Genomic DNA, 18,305 nt, shown 5'->3' with positions numbered 1-18,305 from the left:
ATATTCTTCAGCAAACTTTGTCCACAAAGCAATAATAGACCTTTCTCTGACATATGTCCAAGCCACATGTGCCATATTCTTGTGCAATTTGTTTGATCTCTACTTCCACTGATTTCAACTGTTAACTCACCTGTGACTGTTGTCCCAAAAAGAGAATAAAGATTACCGTGACGAACTCCTTTCATCACTACCAAAGAACCACGAACAACTTTTAGTACCCCATTTTCCGCAACTATTTTACAACCATTTTTCTCCGACAAATCTATGGAGATAAGATTTTTTCGCAAGTCTAGAATATGTCTCACATCCTTTAAGGTTATTACTATTCCATCATGCATCTTGATTCTTATAGTACCCAACCCCACAGTTTTACAAGCATGATCATTGCCCATTAAAACTGTGCCACCATTTATGCTTTAATAGGTAGTAAATCACTTTCTATTTGGGCACATATGGTGAGATGATCCTGAATCAAGAATCCACTTATCGAAGATTTCATAAGATTATTCTGTCATAGAGTAACAGTCCTCCTCATCATTTGAGATGTAGCTTGCTTCTTGCTTTTCTTTTGGGTTGTCATTGTTCTATTTCTTGAAAGTTATCTTCTTATTTGGACAATTTGCTTTGAAATATCCAGACTCTCCACATTTAAAGCATTTTCTCTTCGCGTGAGGTCTAGATTTTGGCCTAGACTTTCCACGCTTATTACCTTTTCCTCTTTCATTAGTCCTTCTTCTAGCCGCGAACAATCCTTGTGCTTGATCATTATACTCTCTTCCATTTGGAGATGACATTACACTTGTAGCAACCTTATGTAGATCATCCGCTAAAAGTGATGCTCTCGTCTTATCCATGGTCAGAGTGTCACCCACCAGCATCAATATCTGCACCAGATTTTCATAGGACTTCAGTAATGAAAGTAACAATATGAGTGCCTGATCCTCATCATCAACTTTCACATCTATATCCTTTAAGTTTGATATAATCCTATCAAACTTATTGATATATTTTCAGATTGAGGTACCTTCTTCCATCTTGCATGTATACAATTTGGATTTTAAGTAGATCATGTTAGTTAGGGTCTTCGTCATGAAGTTATTCTCTAACTTTGCCCAAACGCCTGCTGTAGTTGCTTCTTCATTTACCAAAAAAGCAACATCCCTCTCAAGTCATAAGATTATTGCATCCCGCGCCTCAAGATCTAATTCTTTCCAACCTCATCTTTCATTCCTCCGGCTTTTTCTCTTTTCCTGCCAGTGCCTTGAGTAATTTTTGTGATATAAGTAGATTTTTCATCTGCATCCTCCAATAAGAAAAATCATTTTTCCCATTAAATTTTTCGATTTCATATTTTCCTACTTTGACATTACCACTAGTAGAAGCCATTATATTCAAAATTGAATTTTATCACGCAAATAATGAATAATATAACGTTGGCTCTTGATACCAATTGTTGAGTCTACAGTGAAGTTTTGACTTCTAATAGATACAAAGTAATATGAAATTGAATACTACTCACAATAATGCACTCGATATATATTTTGTAAAGAGGAAAAACAATATGAAAGATTTCTTCTAATTAACTCTATAAGATGATGTGAATAAGGATATTGTTATTGTTATTAACTTCAATTACAATTCTAGATACGTATATACAGTATCTCTATGCTATAACTTCAACGAATAAGAATAAAATTCTCCGACAAAAATTTCTTAGTAAACATTTTTGAATTCTCTTCTATTAAAATTCATTTATTTTACTTCCTAAAATTACTCTTATCCTTCCTTTATTCTCACTATATTATTTCTAAATTCATTTCAAGAATACAGGTTAAGAATAAGACTGGATACGTTGACATGTGATGATATTTAAGTGTGTTCAAATGTGTCTAAAAAAAATTTTTATTAAGACACGGTACAGTTGGACACAGTAGACATACGTGTCGATAAATGTCATATCTAAAATGTGTCTGACACATAAATACGACAACTTAGCAAAGTGTCTGTGCTTCATAAGTAGCATATATAAATTAGAAAACAAAAAAAAATTAACCAAAAATAATTAAAATTTATTTTATTTAATATTTATTACTTAATAAATATTAAATAAGACAAATTCTAATTTTTTTTCTTAGCACTTTGGAGAAATTGACTTAACATGTTCTCAACCTCTCATTTACTCTATGATAGCATGTTTTTTGTTTGCCACTGACAAGTGACATTGTTGTTCTGAAAGTGCTCCTAAAATCACATAAATAATCTATTTCACTATGCATGATAAGGTTAATTTAATTAATTTTATTAACATAATGGAAAGATGACTCAAATGTGAGATTTACTATGGCAGTACATACATTACATGTGGCCCTATGTAATAATCTTGCTCTAAAACAAAATCATGGTTGATTGAGGTGCTGTATGTGTTTTCCTGCATAAGCATGAACCATACCTTAGCTTGTCATTTTAAGACATGTGTGCAATCTCTTCTGCCACCTATGATTTGCATTTAATAAGCTTGATGGGTTAATATCTATAGTTTTCCATCACAATAATAATTAAGTAAAACACTGGACAGAGACAAAAATGACACGCAAACAAACCATTTCACAAGCATTTAATTAATTAATTAATAATTGTAATGGTAGTGCCAATTGCCAAAGGTTCCTCAAATCTTGATGCAAACCCAACCAACCCCTAGCTTTAAGTATTCTGCATGCAAGCACCATGAACAAGAGGGATCAGTAAGTGGATATTGGCCATTATCGTAATCAATTTTTAATTTCTCATGTTATCTCCCAATTTAATAAATTAAAAATTAATTTTATTATAAATTTAAATTTTATTTAATAAATTATTATATACATAAAGATAAAATTTAAGTTTTTAACATTTATTTAAATAGATAAATTAATTAATTACTTAACTAATGTAATTTAATTATGTCATATGAATTAACACCGAGTCTCATACCATATAACTATAGTCTTATATAATGGTCTTAATTTACTCTTAACTCTTAAAAGGTATTTCTTGTTCTATGTAAAATCCAAAACATTCCTTAATAACCCGTTTATTTGAATCCAATAATTTATAGCATCTTCTTGTTAGACAATATATTAGTTAGTTGATTAGAGTTATAATCTATCGATATATAATGAACTCTGGTGTAACTCACACTTAAATTCGACCAATTTTTTCCCCATATATTTAAATTTCCTTTATATATATTAGAAATATCTCTTTGATTTTTTTTTTTGTTTTTATTTATTTATTTATTTTTGCTATAATACCTTCACTTGAGCACACTGGTAATCTACCTAGTTGTTAAATTCAAGTGATCCACTATGCAAATAATTTAATGCACCAGAGACAAATTGTTGAATTTAAAAAAAAAAAGAACAAGAAAAGAAATAAAGAGGATCGGAGCTTTGGCAATGACAGGAATATACATCCATGTAGCATTTATAAAAACTTTTTTTTTTTGTTTACCAAAGTTTGAGCACTTGTAAAATGGAGCAAAAAATTGAAGAAAAATGCAAGTTGCATTGCAACTAATCATCCAAGAAATTGAGAGATCGATGACCCAGCACATATATTTAAAAAACAAAAGTTAGTAAATTTAGCACCTGTTTTTCTTCATTAAGGTCAAGAAATAAATACTTCCAAGTTCTTTTTGGCACTACAATACAATTATATGAAGATTGGTTAAATTTTTCTGACCTTATATCTAAAATTAAACTCTTCGCATACACCTAAGAAGCATGGATTGTTGTTGATTCCTAAATGATATTCAAGTTCATTCTAGTTTTTGAAACTAAAGAAACTTGTGAGATAATAAATTAAACAATTCCGCTACGTTACCAACAGAATTTGTGCCAACTTCTACCAACTCTTATTTATAATTGTGTTTAATAGAAGTGTCTTTGTGGATATGTCTAATAGAAATATCTTTTTTATGACCGTGTTTAATAGAAGTGTCTTTATAGTTATATTTTATGAATGTATTTTTTTATATATGTGTTTAAAATATAATAATTAATTATTGTTAACAATAAATTGACAGATAATATATTGATACCCTATACTTTTTCTAAATTAAAGTAGTTGGGTATAAAGAAGTAATAGCTAGGTTAGATTTGCAACATTCAAAACATTGCCACAAATTAAAGTGCTACTTTATAAATGCTTTATTATTAAAGAAGAACCTTCGTATACTCCATTGCAATCATCAAAGAGTTATTGGGATTTGGAATGAAATCTAAATCTAGAGAGCACATTCATAAAAATGAACAAAGTACAAAAAGAACAGTAGTCAATGTGGAATCCACCCATGAGAGCAAAAAGAGAAAAGAAAAGGTTTTTAAAACTCTCATAAGGAGGTTAGTCATTTTCAGTTTATATATGTTATGCGTTTCCAACTAGACATATACTCACCTTATTTTAAAAAAATCTAAATAATTTCTTCTATTCTTTTGGTTCATTCAATTTCATATACATAATAAATACTATAGGACAAATTGATTGGATCCTATAGAAATGGTTTTTTTTTTTTTAAAATAAAGAGCTCAACACAATACAGTGGAGCAATCAAACAGAAACAAGAGCCAAAGAAACGAGCCAAAGAAATGCAACAACATTAATAAAAACTCCTTATCATCTATGACATTACATTGCCATCAACAACTAAAGAGTTCTACACCTCTTCACTCATCATGGTTCAACATAGTCATATAAGTGATTTCTTTAACACCTTTGCTAATAATGCAAGAAATAGCTAATAATGCAACATTTTGTTGTAAAACATTCCCACTAATTATGCAAGGATATTCTTAGATTTGGCATATGTCAATAACTTATCCTTATTTTGGATAGGATATTCTTTCTTATTATGAGAATTCTTTTATATGGCAAATCTTTAGATCTTAAATTGCAGTTTGCAGTTACAATTGTAGATGTAATTACTGGAAGTATGGATATAACGGTTGTTCTCATGAATGTTACGGCGTGAAACTCTTAAAGTTTGCACAAAATTTTAAAAAATATATTTATATATTCATTGTAATTCAAAATTTGTATCAAAATTTTATGACTTATATTAAAATGTTGAATTTTTTTATTTTATTACAATTTGGACTTGTGACACAAATAATTTTGCAATTATGGATACGTCAAAATTATTATTAATATAGAATATATATTAAAATATAAAATATACATTAAAAATAAATTAAATTATATATGTATTTATATAGAAATACATAAAAATACATATAGTTAATTTTAATAGCTAATTTTAATATATAAATAAAATTTTTTATTTAAATACAAATAACTGTTATTTACTGATTGATTTTTAATATACATATCGCATATATTTTTTGATAATATTATAATATGTCACTTTTTTCCAGTCATATCCACTGTATTATGACTCCCATCACTTGATGTGGTTAGCAATTTAATAATTTTAGAAAAAGTTTACGGATAAGCACTTTTTTAACAATCTGGCCAGCACGTAATCATTAAAAGAAAAGTGAGTGATCTTTTATTATTGAATATAATCTCACACCATTAAAAATACTATTAATAACCGAATAAAGCTAGGGAACCAAAAGCATATCAGCCAAATACCTTTGGATGTTTCTTCTACTAAGTATCAAAATGTTTATTTTTCATATTAACTGGATGTTCTTTTATATATTTTTCGAATTTTTTTGTATTGCAAATGTGAATGTCTCTATTTCTTTAAGAATTTTTTTTTTTTAAATTTTATAGATGTTTAATTATTTTTGTTAAAATATAATTAGATGTTTCTTTTGTTAAGTATTAGGATATTTTTTTCATATTAAATGAATGTTTTTTTTTTATTTCTGTAATTGTTCAAGGACTTCTTTTAGCTAAGATCAAGTATGTAGTTTATCAAAACAGCACCTAATATCCCAAAACAATTGCGTACAAGGTAGAATCTCTTCATACAATATGATGAAATCCTAGAAAAGAGTGTGTCCAAACACAAAAGAACGCATTCAATAGAAGAGAACTAGATCATAACAGTCAAGAAACTCCTAGAAGAACATAAAGAACCAAAAGAAATATGAATACAACCTCCCACATCACTGTCAACATCTATACCCTTTAACTACTAATATAATAACTATCCCTAGACCCTAATAAAAACAAAACCCAGTACACACGGATTCCAGCCCCTTCTCACTTGAAGTCGCATTGCAATCTACTTATCACCAAACATGTAATGCTTCACATAAAACCTTGAACGCCACAGCCTCCCTTCAGCAATAACTATCAATAGTATCCATGCCACGTCCTATGATATATCTGAAAATCACACTCTTCTACTATGATTATCCATTCCTTACGTTCCACAACATCTCCTTACGGTGGCGAATCCGACGAGCCAGATATCAGTGATAGAAGAGGAGTGGATCGCGGTGGGGAGGCGGAGAGGGCCTGACGGTGAGAGAGAGGGGTCTGTGTGTGTGATTGTTAGAGGTGAGTAGGTTAATGTGAGAGAGAAGAGGAAGGTTTTTATAGGTTTTAATTAGGTTTATTTAATCAATTTAAAAATTTTTAAATTTTGAATTTAAAAAATTTAAAATTAATTAATTATTAATATAAATTAATGTAGTTTTATTTAGTTTTTGGCGGATAAACTTTTGATTCCTTATACTTTTCCATAACGAATTGATGATTACAAAACAACTTGCTGCCCTAGCACTCCTCATAATTTTATACCATTCTTAAAAGTTGTTTGGAGCAGGCTAACACAACGCTTTTATGTAAGTTTTAAAGCATGAATAAGCAAGGATATCCCTTGTGTTGCCTAGAAAATTAAAGCGCCATATATATGTTGATGATATGGATATCCAGAAGAATAAACCCTAGCTTTACCGTCCTTAATGGCTAGATCCATATATGAATGGTCGATCCATGTGACAATATATTATGACATTTTTTTTGGCTTTAAGTACTTCATTTTTTTCCTCTGATGACAAATGTTGCTATCACAGCTTCATATCTTAAGAGATGTTTACTTTTTCTTTTTTATGACACTTGGGATTATTATATATTTAGTTTAGGTAACTAATCAAAAGATGAAGTTAATTATGACTACTAATTAATTATCTCCCCCCCCTCTTTCTACTGTAGTGTTATTTTCTCCTTTTAGTGATTATATTGATAGTGATGCATGCATAAAAATTAATGAAAAATGAAGGTGAAAAATAATAATATTTACATTATTTNNTGGATATAGTTTTTACAATTTAAAAATATTTTTTTATATTTTTATTCACTATTTTTAATATTAAAATCTAAAAATATGCAAAAAAAAAAAAAAGTAGGATTTAAAAATTCTACGATAGAAGTGTGTACCTACTTTCACTTGTTCTCAACTCAACCGTCGAATCAGGATCTTTCTTTCTTACTTTCTTTCAGTTGGAGAGTTCTAATGAAATACAACGAGGACAAACACGTAATTACACTCTTAACTGTCTTTGTGACAGTGACAGTGTTTTGTGTCTGATACTGTTTGGTATATTCTCTTCCCTTTCCTTCTTCCTTTCGATTCCTGTTGGCTGTTTTTTCAAATAGTGTCTCCTATTTCTATGTAAGGAAAAGCTTCCATTCACCTCACACCAAAGAGAGAGAGAGAGAGAGAGAGAGAGATTGTGTGTGTGTTTGTGTCTCCCTGCAATGGTGGTTCCAAGGCTCGGTGGTGGGTTGGAGGATGGTGGAACCGGGCGTGGAACTAGGCCTATCTGAACAAATGACCATTTCTTCCTTCTTCTAAAAACCACAAGAAAAAAAGTTAGTATCTAAGAAGAAAAGAGAAAGATAGTATCTTTCTTTTAAACTGAAAGCAAAGTTCTGATTTTTGAGAGGTACCCTACTTTCAAATTTGTTATGTTGTGGGTGGAGTTCCTTCTTTTGTTGTTTAGAGTGATGGGGCTTTATTGGGTCTATATCTCTTATACCCTTATATGGGTCCAATCATCTCAATGGTGCAAATGGTACAGTTTTCTTGCTCTGCAATTCACCTTCTTTTCTTTAACTATTAATCACCTTCAATTTACTTGTTTGTTTTGGGGTTTTCTATATTCAACTTCTATCTCAGTAAGCTCATTCTAATGATAGAGTTTGGCTCTTCCGTTAACTGTTATTGCGTTTAAGAATGTTTAGGTTCGACAAAATCCAAAAGAATGCTTTTGATGAGTTTATTCTTGCCACCAAAGCAAATAAAACTTGTAGTTTAATTGACAAGACATTATAGATTGTGTCATGCATGGTAAATTATAATTGTTTCCTATGTGTGCGTTTTCCACCCTGTTTCTTTCTCTTGACTTTTTCACAGACCAAATTCTTTTGTCATTGTTTCCTTGTTTCCGTACAAAGTTGGGTGCTAGCCACCGTGGTAGACTGGTAGGTTACTTTCATGCATTATATTTTTCAATTTTAATTTTATATAACCATGTGATTATACGAAGATGGAAGGAATCTTGAGAAAATTAGGAATTCTTTTTTTGTAAAACTTCTAGTTTCTACTGTTACTGATTTAAACTCACAGAGGTTACTTTAGATTCCATTTATTTGGTTTACAATTAAAGTTTGTTCATTTATTAAAGGAGTTTACTAGTTTGATCTTAATCTCAGCTTTCTGTCTTTCTACTACTATTACAAAAAAAAGGTAGCTTCCTGTCTGGAAGTTCATTCTTTTGTTTCTTCCATTTTCTTTTCATATTGAAAGATGTTAGAGAAAGTAATCACTAGTCATCATGTTGCAGGATCAAAAGAGTTGATCTGGTAAAAGATTAGAAGCCCTTTTGCCATTGATGATTGTGTCATCTGGTAATTCCCTGTCTAACTGTGAATCAATTAGGAGCAGAAAACATTTCTGTTGAATTGCTAATTACAACTCTGAAATTTTATTGGTTCTATGTTTTTTCCAATTTAACTTGGTACCAGATACAGCTGATGTGTGCTTGGCTTTGTTGTGGAGGCAAATCTTCTTTGGCAATATGGAAGAGGAATTTCTCTTTCCTTTATGGCAATTACTTATGTTTGAAGATTAACTGAATAGGGCAAATCTCCTTTGGCAGAAAGTTCTTTAATTTCTTTTGGTTGGATTCATTCCAGTAATAATATATGAAAGTAACTTTTTTTAGGCTGTAAAAGTAGTATCATTGATATGTGATTCTTCTAGGAACTCCACCCTTTTTGTAGACAAAATCCCCTTTGGCTTTTTTTGATTATTGGTTTGTTTCCTCCAATAGCTAGAAATTTTCATTCCAGGAAACCACTACTAAAAAAGAGGGAGGAAAGAAAAAAGAGAAACAAAAAAAAAAGAGTCTGATAGCTGTAGCTCTATGATATTGTACTTCTGGAAACCTCTCTCAACAGTTTCTTTCTGTGAAAATATTCAGTCCAAATTGGGCAAATCTCCTTTGGCATTTCGGAGTCCTTTGTTGACTCCCATTATCCTATAAGGGCATATCTCCTTTGGTATCAAATCTCCAGGTTCAGTGGTGTAAGATAATCTTTTGGAGATACTTGACTAACCATCTGTGACAGCAAGAAGAGTCAGTCAGAAATTGATTGTACTACACTCAATTGACCCTCTTGTGATTAAAGCTAACACTTACACTGGGATTTGATACTTCAATTTGCTTAAGAAGGTAAGGATTGCTCGAAACCCCCCAATTTTCTGTCAATATGTTAAACTTTTGTTGTCTAAAGAAGGAAAATAGTTTTCTGTTGTGTACGTTTTTCACTCATATCTGTCATTCAGTTAAAACATACAGCTTAATTACCAGTGTTATTCCTTTCTTCTCAAGTTATTATTGAGTGGAGATTATTTCTGATTCCATCTCTGATGAGAATTCCTGTGCATGGAGAACACAGCTCCATTTGTCCCTATTGTTGTCTTATCATGTTATTTTTTGTTGTAGTTTAGTTTGTGTTACCATCAAAATATTATGACAGGCATATTCTTCATGGATGCACTCGTTAGTGATTCAGACTGGGAGACTAACAGTGAAAGCAACAGTGAGTATCAAGAGGACATCGATTTTCTCTACGGGGGCCAAGCTCAGAGCATATTATCAAGTTTAGAGGAAAGCATCGGGAAGATCGATGGTTTCCTCTCATTTGAGAGAGCCTTTGTCCATGGAGATGTTGTCTGCTCCTTGGCAGACCCATCTGGACAGATGGGAAGAGTCATTGGTGTTGATATGTTTGTGGATTTGGAAAATGTTCAGGGAAAGGTCTATAAAAACGTGAACTCCAAGAAACTTAGAAGGATTCGCTCTGTTTCGGAAGGTGATCATGTAATTAAGGGGTCATGGCTTGGTCGGGTTCATAGAGTGGCAGAGAAAGTTACAGTATTGATGGATGATGGAGTTGAATGTGATATCATTGCCTTGGAAAAAGAGAAGCTTTTACCACTGACTCAGAATTTCCCTGAAGATTTTCCATATCCATATTATTCAGGGCAGAGAGTGAAGGTTAAGTCCCCCAGTGGTTCAAAATCGGCCAGATGGCTATGTGGCACTTGGAGGGATTATCAAGATGAAGGCACTGTTTGTGCTGTGGAAGCAGGTCTGGTGTATGTTAAATGGCTTGCCTCGGTTGCCACAGATTGCAGTTTGAATGTGAATGCACCATTATGCTGGCAAGATTCGAAAAACTTGACCGTGCTGTCATGCTTTTCGCATGCAAACTGGCAGCTTGGTGATTGGTGCATGCTATCAGTTGCAGAACAGAAAGAACACATTGCTCCTACTACAATGGTGCATAAGATGGCAAGAGGATACAAGAGAAGAAACCTTGACTCTAGAGAGCTGTTTGCTATTGGGAAGATCAAGACCAAAGTTGATGTTGTGTGGCAAAATGGTGAGCATTCTATAGGACTAGATCCAGAGGAATTACTCCCTGTGAATGTCATAAATGCACATGAATTTTGGCCTCATCAGTTTGTGCTTGAAAAAGGTGCTTCTTATGATCCTCTTAAGCCTAATGATCAAAGATGGGGTGTTGTCCGATGTGTCGATGCATTGGAGCATACTGTTAAGGTACAATGGAAAGCTGTTTCCATTTCCAATGAAGATAATTTTGCTGGAGACAAAACGGAGGAAACTGTGAGCGCCTACGAACTTGTAGAGCACCCGGACTACTCCTTTTGTTTTGGTGATATTGTGTTCGCGGCTCAAAAACAGCTTGGGGACCAAGCTGGTAAAGATAATGGCAAGTCAGTGACTGACTTGAAGGCGGAGGCTACTCTTGAAGATGGGAACCAAGTTCATTGTGTAGATGAGTTCCCTGATAATCCTTTCCTGTGCTGTGTCGGGAATGTTACTGGTTTCAAAGATGGTAACATGGAGGTGAATTGGGCTAATGGTTTCACAACCAAGGTATGTCCTACAATTATCTGTATTCATATGCTTTAGTTAAATGAGTATGCTAGCTACACGAAGTAATTAACATACAAGTTATTATTTATTTATTTTCTCAACAGGTTGCACCTTATGAAGTTTTTCGAATTGAAAAACCTGAAGGTTCAGCTGTTACCTCCATTCCTCATGAAACTAATGTTGATGAGTTACCTCAAGAGATGATTGAACACAGAAGTCTACCCTCTGACAAGAAGGGAAAGGTGTGTAATATGCATTTCCTTGAATATTAGTAGCTGTTGTTGACTGAATTATTTAGGTGACACTAAGACACAGGTCTCACCATGGAAACTATAATTGAAGACATCTAGTTCTAGATGTTGCTGTTGTGTTGTTAAGATTCTTTACCAAATGCAAGTATGCGACTGTCTAATTCCAAACTGAATGTCATGTTTGATGAACAGGACTTGTTAAATAGTGATGGTGTTAGAGAGATTTGTGAAAAGCAATTCGGGGAGTGTAGCTCCTTTTCCCTTCCTCGAGCCGCCTTTGAACTTTTCTCCAGCATTAAAGACAGCATATTCCAGACACTTGGTGCAACACCCCTTTCAGGAGCAGTTTCCTCAGTACCCACATATGAAGAGGAGAATGGATCTGATTTTCTTGATAATAAAGATTTGGAAACTTGTAACCAATGCACTCACTCACATCCAGTGGATAAGTTGCAATTTATTGAAGAAATAACTCCAAATCCAGAAGTTGTCAAGACTCATGAACATAATGATTCTCCATTCTCTTTCCACAACAATAATTCAAATCAGTTTCAGCAATTTGATATAATAGAAAATTGCTCTGACCATCACTTCTTTGGTGATGGTCGAGCATTGACATTATCTCAGGTTAGAAATTAACATGTGATAATTGAAATTGACATAATTACATTGAAACTTTTAGGCTAATTGTTTCATCTTCTTTGGGCCCTTTGTAGGTGAAAAGAGGCTGGGCAAAAAAGGTTCAGCAAGAATGGAACATCCTCGAGAAAAATCTTCCTGGTTTGTACTTATTTGTTTTGAAAATTTGAATAAAATCTTCTATTAATTACTTGAGTAAAAAGAAATATAGAGCAAATACACTTACCATCTCCTTAATGGTCCAAACAGAAACTATTTATGTTCGTGTGTTTGAAGAAAGAATGGATCTCATGCGTGCAGCGATTGTTGGTGCATCCGGAACCCCGTATCATGACGGGATGTTCTTCTTTGATATATGTTTCCCTCCTGAGTATCCCAATGAACCACCTGTAAGCTTTTGAATTTAGTTTGCAGTTCTATATATATATGCCTCATGCTTCAGCATCCTTGTTTATAAGTTCCTTCACTCAGTTTAACCATGCTTTTGTTTAGAAAATATTTCAGGCTTACTTGTGAGGTGGTTACTTACACGAAACTGTCTTTATGCGAAGATGATAGTTAAGATGTAGACAAATATTATGTTAAACAATTTAATCAAACATGTCAAATCATCTAATGATTCTTAGCTATCATCTTCATATATGTGAAAACTCTTATGATGTCATCATGGCGTTTGAAATACCATGCAGATGGTGCACTACAAATCTGGTGGACTCCGCTTAAACCCTAACTTATATGAGTCCGGGAGAATCTGTCTGAGTCTCCTGAATACTTGGACTGGTGCAGGCTCTGAAGTTTGGAACCCCAGAAGCTCCACAATTCTACAAGTCCTTATCTCTCTGCAGGCCCTTGTCCTTAATGAGAAGCCTTATTTCAATGAGGCAGGATACGACCAACAAATCGGCAGAGCCGAGGGAGAGAAGAACTCTGTGAGTTATAATGAGAATGCCTTCCTTGTCACAACCAAATCAATGTTGTATCTGCTAAGAAATCCACCTAAGGTACATTATATTACTACTCCAATACTTTGGTTTCCTTTGTAGTTGCATTGTTGAGATAGTTGAGATAGTAGAGACAAAAAAATTATCCTAAAAATAGAGAGATTTTGCTTGCCTTCCTATCTGTTCCAAACATGTTTGTGTTTCCTAATATCTCTGTATTTCCTAGACAATATGAATCTTTGGATATTGTTATGCCATATATGTAGGCTTTAATTTTAATTGACACTATTATTCCTAATGCAGCATTTTGAGGCACTTTTGGAAGAACACTTCAGAAAACGGTCCAAACATATTCTTCTTGCATGTAAAGCATATATTGAAGGAGCTCCAATTGGGTGTGGTTTTGAATGTGCAAAAACTGAGCTTGAAAACCAGAAGGGGACTTCCACAGGGTTTAAAATTATGCTTTCTAAGATCCTCCCCAAGCTAGTAGAGGCCTTTTCTGATATGGGAATTGATTGCAGTCATTTTGTAGAGCACCAAAATTCAGTTCCCTGGTAAATTGTATTTCCCGACCAAGATATTCCAATCATATATATATAATATTAGTATGTTTACACGTATCTGTTGTATACTATCAAGTATCAAATGTATGCTTTTCTGAGACACCAATCTCAGCTGGGTTTTGTACACAATAAATTAGAGGTTGTGGCATCATGTATGTGTAACTATGTATCATATGGCTTGCAGCTGTAAAATATGAAATAAGAAATAAAATAAATTATTGAAGTGATTTGCATGAATCACCTGACATGTCAGAGAAGTATAGTAAGATCCAATAAATTTTATTTTCTATTATTAATTAAGATATAAGCAACTTTTTATGTCAACTAAATTCTATTTTCTAACTTTTTATGGTGCCCTAATGGCCATATAGTACATCCTCCATCCTTCAAAATTTTGTTTTTCGGACATTGGAAAGCTACGTGCAATTTAACAGTACATAACTGAATTGAATGTCTATAATTCTATATAAACTTTTGGAGTTTTGGGTAAATTACACACCCCTTGAAAATTTTCAAAATTACACCCATAATCTCTTTCTCTTATTTTTTTTTTAACGTTGTTATGAATGATATTTTTGTCATTACAATTGAAATAAAATAAAACAAAATAAACATAAATATACATCTAACAACTAACAAGCACATGTATAAAAAACTTTTAGTTACAATGACATCAAACTGTCTAATTCAGGCTAAATTTTAATATGGAACTAGAATGTGTGAATTTTATGTATATTGGCATTTTTGTGGTCTTTTCTAAAACATGGGGACTGTTTAACAAATAAAAAAAAAATCGTTCAATCCGATTTCTGTTTACGAGAATTTTTTATCTTTTGGAACAAAAGTCGTTGGGTCCGATTTTGTGTTTTTAAAATTTTTTACTTAAAAAAAAATCGGTTGATCCGATTTGTTTCTCTTCTAATTGCCAGTACAAAAGTACTTTACTTCCCTATCTTCATGTATGTGTATTACACTCAAGTTTGGCCAATATAAAAATTACTTTGCGGTCTAATTCATCACAGGGAGTGTAAGTGTAATTTAACCTAAGCTTTTTTATTGAAATGGACAATATATACAAATTAACTCTAAAAAATAAAACCAAAATTAAGCTTACATTATTCAGGGGAATTAAATTAGAATTACAAAGATGGTAATAGTCTAAGGTTAAAAAGAAAGGTTGCGAAAACAGAAACCATAAAAAGAAGACCATGATTGCATATATGTACCCGTTGCGAAGTTGTGGAGGGCAAAAACTCCCATGGGAATGGAGTAAGGCATCCAAAGCTTTGGAGGACAAAAACACCCATGAGAGAATTTTAATGATCTTTTTGTATTAATAAGATCATTACCACACTTCGATCCAATCTCAAGCTTTGATTTCTATGTAAAAATTAAAATGTCATCTATAGCTAAACAACATTGTGATAACAATTTATCTTAGATACATGCAAGACCACCAATACCTATAAAAAAAATTGTCAAATAAATTTCAACAATAAAGTAAAAATAGAAAGTACTATTTTCTGAAACTCTGCATCTGTGTTTGCACCATTTCCTTCCTCAAACTTTCTGCCATTTCATCCTTCCCTTGCCTAGTGTACCCATCAACAAAAGCACTATATATCTCTAAATTTGGTTGATGATGCCCTATTCCTACCATCTCTGCTTGAAGCTTCAAAGCTTTTTCCATTTTCCCTTCAGAACACAACCCCTTTATCAACACCTCATAACTCTTCTCTTTGGGAACCAAATCATATCTACAAACTGCATTCCCAAGAAACTCAATTGCTTCTTCAACCCTACACTTATCACAAAGTAACACAACCATCATGTCAAGGATCGATGCACAAGGCCTAAATCCCATCCTACACATATCATTATATACAAGAACAGCTGAATCAACATCCCCAACACTGCAATATGCCTTAACAAAATGCTCATAAGTTGCATTAGTGCTGTCAATACCACCCAATTGCATCTTTGTGAAAAACTCCTCAGCTCTACCAACATCTCCAATTTTGCAAAACCCACCAATGATAGTATTATAACAAACAACATCAAGTTCCATTTTTTTATTCTCCATTTCTTCCCACAACCTCTCAGCATCCACCATTCTTCCTTCATCACAAAAAGCAGCCATCAATAGAGTGTAGCTATATGCATTGGGTGCACAATTCGATGTACCCATCTCATTCCAAATTTCTTCAACTTTCCTCATCAAACCATCCTGATAACAACGTAGCATCAATACATTATAGGTATGTGCATTAGGGGATACCCTAAAACCAAAACCCCTTTTCAAAATCTTGTCGTTTACCTCAACCAACCCAAAAAACTCCCTATAAATCCCATGGCCAGCATCAAAACCTTGAAGCTTGCAAACCCTAGAAAGCAAACTGTTCAATGTGCAAACTTTGGGAATGTTCCCGCGGGACATTAACATTCTAACGATCTGAATCGAAGGTTCAAGCTTATTGGACTCCAAACAAGAGCGAATCAACAAGTCGAAGACGAAGGGGGCAGAATCACAGAGCCGGTAGGTCTTGATAAGGTGCTCAAAGAGCTTCAAAGGTGGCGAATCTAAACTAGAATGTTCGTGGTTTAGGGAGGCCCGAATGGCAACAGTGATGGCTTCTTGTGCATGAGTTTTGAGGCGGGCACGTGCGAGAAGGTGGATGATGGTGGAGTAAGAGTGAAGGTTGTGGTTGCAAAGTGATTTGGATTTGGTCCATTGGAAAAAATGGAGGGCGAGGTGGGGTTTGTTCTTTATGCCGAGGGCAATTCGGGAAAATTGGATGGGGCTAAAGCCGTTGGGGTAAAGGGAGTGGAGGGTGGTCCAACGGGATTTGGACCGGTTGTGGGTGAGGATGCATATGGCGGTTTCTACCACATCCTCGGAGGATGAAGAATATGAGAAGGAGAGAGATAGAGGTTTCGTGGTTATTGGGAAGCGTTTTAATATGAGGATTTGAGTCGCCATCCACAGTGGTGTTACCCCGGCTTCACTTTTGAACCATAAAAACTGGGTACAAGGATCTATATCATTTAATCTTTATGAATTGGTGATGCTCTGCTAATATAACCCCATGACCTCAAAAAGTTAGAAACAACTTGTTATGTACTAACTTCTATCCAAGAATCAGTTCCTCAAAATTGTATTTTGGGTCATTGGCATTCTTGGTGATGATACAATCAAATGGATAAGCCTTTAAAATGAAGGAAGAATTTCTCTCTTAGAAACCAAATAAAGCAAAAACATTACAAGGTAAGAAACTACCAATGTAAAAAGTAAGAGGTATTTATACCCTTTGTTAACTTTAAAAGTTCAGAGTCATTTAAGGCTTATCAAACAATGTTTATAGTTTCTAGACACCCAAAAAAAATTGGAAGAGACCATTAGGAAGGAGATAATTCCTGCATCTTAGTTGTTCCACTGTGTTTCCCTTTTATTTCTAGATGCCAAAAAAAATGTTTGTAGTTTCAGCAACTTACCCTGAATGCTATACATGGCTATCTCAAGAGTCTAACTGCTTTTAAGAACTAACTATAACAGCTGTGTATATCTATCCATAGTAAATTGATTAGATATTGCTCAAATGTTTCCATAAGATGTATATAACATTTTACCAAAAGAAAAATACGATTCGTCATCAAGTTATTGAAATCTACAAGCAACATTGGAACCATGAAATTGAGAAAAGAAGTCAACGATTAAGATGAAACCAAAGCAACAAGAATATATCAATACCTTAATTCTCCAGACTCCAGAGCCACTAGGACCACTAATTCTAACTGTAACAAGGCCTTCCTCTTCCTCTTACAGTTCTTGCATTCTTGGACAGATTTTACAAGTAAATAGACTGCACAATTTGCGTATTTGACAGCCACAACTTAGCAACACATCACAAAAATCATGAATCATGCAAATTTAACAAGAAAATTCAATAATTATTTCATGAATCAGTGTAACATGAACCAAACCCTGGAAATCAAGTAGCTAACACAAGAAAATCACAAAATATATAGCTAGAAAAACGAACCTTAATGGAGCAAGCGGCGACCAACGGTAGAACGAGACCAGAAGGGCTGTAAGGGAAGCAGAACAAGACCGAGCGAGAGAGACGGAGGGGAGAATGAAGACGGCGTCGCCGTCGAATGAGAGGGAGATAAGAAGCACAAAATCAGATTGGCGGAAGAAGTGAAGAAGCACCAGCAGCAGAACAACAAAGAAGGCAGAGGCTAAGCTAGCGATACTAGGAGCGCCGCCGGAGGTGAAGGTGGCGAACGGACGGAGAAGGTGTCTATCCCTAGGATTTGTTGTTTTTAACGTTTTGTTTCTCCTTGCAAGAACGACGACGTTTGAATTTAAGATTTTGTCAGACAAAAAAACATTAAAATTTACACAGCCCTTAATCTTTTAAAGGATTAGATACATTGATAGTTCTTAGTATAAAAAAAAAAATTCTTATTTCTTTAAAAGTG

The 18,305-nt window shown here is 33.7% G+C and overlaps 2 protein-coding genes across 8 annotated transcripts; one reads left to right on the top strand and one right to left on the bottom strand.

Annotated features, from left to right (window-relative positions):
* Positions 7,480 to 14,067, top strand: LOC107631228 (probable ubiquitin-conjugating enzyme E2 24). Of its 6 annotated transcripts, none has more exons than XR_002359786.1 (10): positions 7,485 to 8,030; positions 8,802 to 8,865; positions 8,983 to 9,692; positions 9,971 to 11,426; positions 11,531 to 11,668; positions 11,870 to 12,304; positions 12,394 to 12,457; positions 12,566 to 12,705; positions 13,103 to 13,317; positions 13,561 to 14,017. XR_002359786.1 is itself a non-coding variant. In XM_016334594.2 (10 exons), the coding sequence occupies exons 4-10, from the start codon at positions 9,993 to 9,995 to the stop codon at positions 13,816 to 13,818; spliced, it is 2,781 nt and encodes a 926-aa protein (XP_016190080.1). In that variant the 5' UTR covers positions 7,501 to 8,030; positions 8,802 to 8,865; positions 8,983 to 9,692; positions 9,971 to 9,992; the 3' UTR covers positions 13,819 to 14,067. The 6 variants fall into 6 exon arrangements, 5 of the variants coding, with proteins under 5 accessions (XP_020975135.1, XP_016190080.1, XP_016190081.1 ...); XM_016334594.2 differs by having other exon boundaries at positions 7,501 to 8,030; positions 13,006 to 13,317; positions 13,561 to 14,067; XM_016334595.2 differs by having other exon boundaries at positions 7,501 to 8,030; positions 9,966 to 11,426; positions 13,006 to 13,317; positions 13,561 to 14,067.
* Positions 14,917 to 18,217, bottom strand: LOC107631230 (pentatricopeptide repeat-containing protein At2g15980). Of its 2 annotated transcripts, XM_016334599.2 has the most exons (3): positions 17,864 to 18,211; positions 17,572 to 17,683; positions 14,917 to 17,029 (listed from the first exon to the last, which is right to left on the bottom strand). In XM_016334599.2, the coding sequence occupies exon 3, from the start codon at positions 16,801 to 16,803 to the stop codon at positions 15,340 to 15,342; it is 1,464 nt and encodes a 487-aa protein (XP_016190085.1). In that variant the 5' UTR covers positions 16,804 to 17,029; positions 17,572 to 17,683; positions 17,864 to 18,211; the 3' UTR covers positions 14,917 to 15,339. The 2 variants fall into 2 exon arrangements, with proteins under 2 accessions (XP_016190085.1, XP_016190084.1); XM_016334598.2 differs by having other exon boundaries at positions 14,917 to 17,683; positions 17,864 to 18,217.

This window comes from Arachis ipaensis, chromosome B03 (genome assembly GCF_000816755.2).
Source record: "Arachis ipaensis cultivar K30076 chromosome B03, Araip1.1, whole genome shotgun sequence".
NCBI lineage: Eukaryota > Viridiplantae > Streptophyta > Magnoliopsida > Fabales > Fabaceae > Arachis > Arachis ipaensis.
This window is presented reverse-complemented; position numbering and strand designations above follow the sequence as displayed.

What these genes read in the sequence shown, in the direction of transcription:
- LOC107631228 (XM_016334594.2), top strand. Translation starts at nt 9,993, where the DNA reads ATGACAGGCATATTCTTCATGGATGCACTCGTTAGTGATTCAGACTGG. An exon ending in CCTCTGACAAGAAGGGAAAG is followed by an intron (nt 11,669 to 11,869) that starts GTGTGTAATATG and finishes TTTGATGAACAG; the next exon opens with GACTTGTTAAATAGTGATGG. An exon ending in TGCTAAGAAATCCACCTAAG is followed by an intron (nt 13,318 to 13,560) that starts GTACATTATATT and finishes TTCCTAATGCAG; the next exon opens with CATTTTGAGGCACTTTTGGA.
- LOC107631230 (XM_016334598.2), bottom strand. Translation starts at nt 16,803, where the DNA reads ATGGCGACTCAAATCCTCATATTAAAACGCTTCCCAATAACCACGAAA.